The sequence below is a fragment of the Crocodylus porosus genome, unplaced genomic scaffold (assembly GCF_001723895.1).
Source record: "Crocodylus porosus isolate Cpor-Errol unplaced genomic scaffold, CroPor_comp1, whole genome shotgun sequence".
NCBI classification, from domain to species: Eukaryota; Metazoa; Chordata; order Crocodylia; family Crocodylidae; genus Crocodylus; species Crocodylus porosus.
This window is the reverse complement of record NW_017728931.1, coordinates 10,162,420-10,166,547: the sequence shown is the minus strand read 5'-3', so window position 1 is coordinate 10,166,547 and position 4,128 is coordinate 10,162,420. Positions and strand designations below refer to the sequence as shown.

Here is a 4,128-nt window from a genome sequence, read left to right as displayed (position 1 = left end):
CAGTAGGGAGCAGCAGGGATCACCCCCCGCCCGGCAGCAACCAGTGAGCACTGGGGCTTTTCTTTAAAGAGTTGGGAGATGGGGCTAGTGGGGCAGCTATGCGGCGGCAGGGGGAGCAGGCCGGGGTTGGAGGGGCTGGAGAAGCAGGCAGAAGCTGGGGGCTGGGAGGGGCCCCTCATGGTCCCCTCCCCCATTCCTAATACTTAGCAGCTCAGAGTCTGGCTGCAGCTCCTTGCTGCAGCTGCCAGGGACTGCCCAAATCATCAAAGCTCTCCAGATCTTTTCCAAAGATTCAGAGAGCTTTGAATCAATTCAGACATTTTAATTGGCCCCTGATTCGATTTAGATTCCGAGATTCGGCCACCGAATCGAGCCAAATCTCCTCCAAATCAAATCACCACCCGAAACTTTGCACAGCCCAAAACCATGCATATTTGGGTTGCAGTTAGGTTGGGGGTACTTAGGTTGGGGAAGAATGGTGTCAATAACCCTGTACCAAATTTGATCAATGTATTTGCTGATATAATTATATTATATGCCACTAATGCTCAAAACATTTCTGTGTTCATCAAAGATCCCATATTGTGTCATGTAAACATAAGAGATTGTCCTGGTGTCCTTGCCATATTTGCCCTGAGGGAAATGCTTGCATCTCCTGTTGAAGTCAGCAGGAGTTAGACGCTCATGTTTGAAGGCCAAATATGGTCCATTGTGTATTGTGTGCAGCATCTATGTTTAAATGCTTGAGCATAGAATGATTTTAGCTTAATGAATAGGCCCTTTAATTGCCTGGTGGGCCCAGTTCCCCAACCTGTATAGTCACGCTAAGTAGTACTTTGGGAGAAATACACAGCTGTGCAGAGAGACAACACAAGATCTATGCACCACTGAAGTCCTAATGAAGCCATGCTTTGAAGATTTAAATAGGCCAGAGGCCTTGAGCCTGTCCTCTGTGGAGGAATGTGTTTTATCTGTTACCACTTAATCAAAGGCACCATTGGCCTAAATGAAGATTGAAACATCAGATCCTGGCAAAATTAGTGTGTCCAACAGCCGAGGGAAAGAAATCAGCTATGAACTCATTTCACTGAAAGTAACAGTGCCCTTCCTCAGTATTAATGAGATACAAGACAAAAGGCTTTACCTCATGGATTCCAAAGTGAGCGTAAGAGTCAAAATAATAATCCCTGGATGTCATTTCTTCTGGATTCAGGAGCTTTGCCATCTTGCCTCGGCCTGGACAGCTTGGTTGCAAAGGTACATGGATAACAGATTGAACAGGCTTTGGAATAACAATAGGTTGAGGAGGCTGCGAAGGGCCACTGCACACCTAGAAGGATATGGAGTATTATTACAGGAGAAGCCATTATTTATACAACCTTTCTCTGCCTGTTCCAAGTTCATCTCTGTCTTACTGGGGAGAGTAGGGTTTAGTGTTGGGGGGCAGGGAGTGGGGCTTGGTTAGCCAGAACAGAGGGGGCATGGTCCAGACTGCACTGGAGGCCAACCTTTATGGCTGACCTGCCACAAATTAGCCCCACACCTCACTGAGTGACACTCCAATCCCTTTCCCCCAGCATGATCTGCTGCTCTGATTTCTGCTCCCTGCCCTGTGCTCGCTACTCCATCTGCTGCTGCTCTTTCTGCTTCCTGCCCTATCTGCTGCTGTGTGACTTGTCCCCTCCTCAGTCTGCCTGTGCTACTTGTGGGACGTACAATACAGGTTGGCCGCCGCTGGTCTAGAGAATGGGATTTCAGAATAAGAACAAAATGCTCAAAGGTATTTTGGCATCTCATTCCTACTGAGGATCTGAGCCTGAGTGACCTCGCATCATCTGAAAGTCCCTAGACATGCATAGAAAAAAAGTCTTGGGATTTAAGCAGGATATATCATCCCTTAGTTCTACTCTTCTGCTGCTGTTAGCAGGTCAGCAAAGTAGTAGGTGTATGTATTTGCCATTCCTGCCCTTCCCATTTCTTGTAAAAGCTCATCTCCGTTAACATGATTTAAGTAGTGACCTGAAGGCATGGGCAGATACAGGATCATAGCAACAGGGGTGCAGTCACATCCCTTTCAAGGTAGGGCACATGGCACTGAAGAGAGCTTTCTGTACATGTGAGTCATGCAGCTGAAGGGGTTGTGGCTGCAGCCCCTCGCTGTGATCCTGGCTGCTAGCGAGCTCTCACCAGCTCCTGCTAGATCTCTGCATGTGAGATCTGAGCTCACTGGTGTGGGGTCTGCCCAGAGTCCCTCCTTTCAAGCAGCTCTGGAAAGCCTACTGCTCTTTGCTCTCACCACCCCCACCCTGCTTCCCTCCCCAGAAAATACAGCAGTAGGGAAAGGAGGAGTTGGGACAATCAATGCAGTGTCTCAAGAACTAGATGAATGCAGCGGCTGCACGTAACTAACAGCTGCTCCTCCCCTGCTGCTGAATTTGTTGGGTGGAGGGCGGGGAAGGGCCCACATTGACTAGCAGAGGGGCTTATAGAGCTCTTAGCAAGTGGAGCTCCCAGCGGGAGCTGTGCAGGTGGGCAGTGAGAGCTCCCTGGGCATGTGGCATAGAGCAAAACTGCAACACTGGTCAGGCCACAGCTGGAGTACTGCATCCAGTTCTGGGCACCGCACTTCAGGAGGGATGTGGCCAGCATTGAGAGGGTCCAAAGGAGGGCCACTTGCATGATCCAGGGACAGCAGGGCAGACCCTACGAGGAGAGGCTACAGGATCTGAACCTGTTCAGCCTCCATAAGAGAAGGCTGAAAGGGGACCCGGTGGCCGTCTACAAACTTACAAGGGGGGACCAGCGGGGAATGGGAGAGACCCTGTTCAGCTGTGCACCTCCCAGGGTAACAAGGAATAACGGCCATAAGTTGTTTGAGAGTAGGGTCAGACTGGAAATTAGAAGACACTACTTCACAGTCAGGGCAGCTAGATTCTGGAACCAACTTCCAAGGGAAGTGGTGCTGGCTCCTACCCTGGGGGTCTTTAAGAGGAGGCTTGAAAATTATCTAGCCGGAGTCATACGAGCCCAGTATTCTCTCCTGCCCAGGGCAGGTAGTTGGACTTGATGATCTACTTCTACCCCTTCCAACCCTACAACTATGAAAAGGAAGGGAGGGAGGTGCTATGGCACCACTGCACCACTCCTGGATCTGCCCCTGCCTAAAGGCAGGCAGCACCCTAAAGGTCAGTCCTGATAGCAACTGGGAGTAGAAAGGTGGTCAGTCCATTAGCAAATGTAGAATGCTGTGTGAAAACTACTGGTGGAAATGTTGCAAGGGATGTGTGGGTTTATAACTGTCTGAATCTCTTAATTACTAGCATGACAGAAAAAGCTGAAGTTAAATTAGAAGAGGCATCAAATTCTCAAAGGAATATGAAAGCTGTCCTATCCTTTATGGATCATCACTGTTACTTTATTTGTAGAGAAAGCATGAGCTACTTCTCCACCTAAAATATTCCAACCCTATCCTACATGTTCTCTGGCTTTAAATTTAATAATTTCCCAGGTGGAATAGAATTTGCCACAACCTTTCCTAGATATTTTTTCTGAAGTTTGCATATCATTTGTAGTTTGGTACAGCAAGAGATCAGTCACTTGTAGTGTCCCTGAATAGCATCAATTAGCCTAGTTTAGCTTACTTTGATATAAAAAATTACTTTAACCTTTCTTTCCTTGCTCATGTTTAATTTTAAATGTGTCATCTTTTGATGGTTTCTTTGGTCCATCGGTGTAGAATGAATAATAATAACTTACATTTCTGCAACACCTTTCATCTTGACAGATCCAGAAATGCTTTAATCATTGAATCACAGAGGATGATTAGCTCATCTAGTTTATCTCCTAACTAGTATGAAATTGTTCCCTGTTAGTTTGGTTCAATTTTAAGTTTTGAGACCAAACTACAGTCTGATGCATATCATGTTGGTGAAATGTTTTTCATGATATTTATCCAGTTTTTCATCCTTTTTAAAGTCACCTTGTTCCCCCTATTCCCCTAAATAATTCCTTTCCCATTTGATGTTAACACCCATCAAATATTATCAGTGTTAACGAATTCCACCAGTGCCTTCAGTGTTTCTTCACTGAACTATAAGTATTTAAATGCATATACTTAATCTTTCCTCC

The 4,128-nt window shown here is 46.6% G+C and overlaps 1 protein-coding gene across 1 annotated transcript in view; it reads right to left on the bottom strand.

The window, feature by feature from the left end:
* PRMT8 (protein arginine methyltransferase 8) overlaps positions 1-3,728 on the bottom strand; it is a 63,790-nt gene extending 60,062 nt beyond the window's left edge. The window contains exons 1-2 of the mRNA XM_019543862.1: positions 3,642-3,728; positions 1,145-1,330 (exon numbers count right to left, since the gene is read on the bottom strand). Coding sequence (XP_019399407.1) covers positions 1,145-1,330; positions 3,642-3,728 — 273 coding nt within the window. The remainder of the gene's footprint in view (positions 1-1,144; positions 1,331-3,641) is intronic.
* Positions 3,729-4,128: the final 400 nt, after the last annotated feature.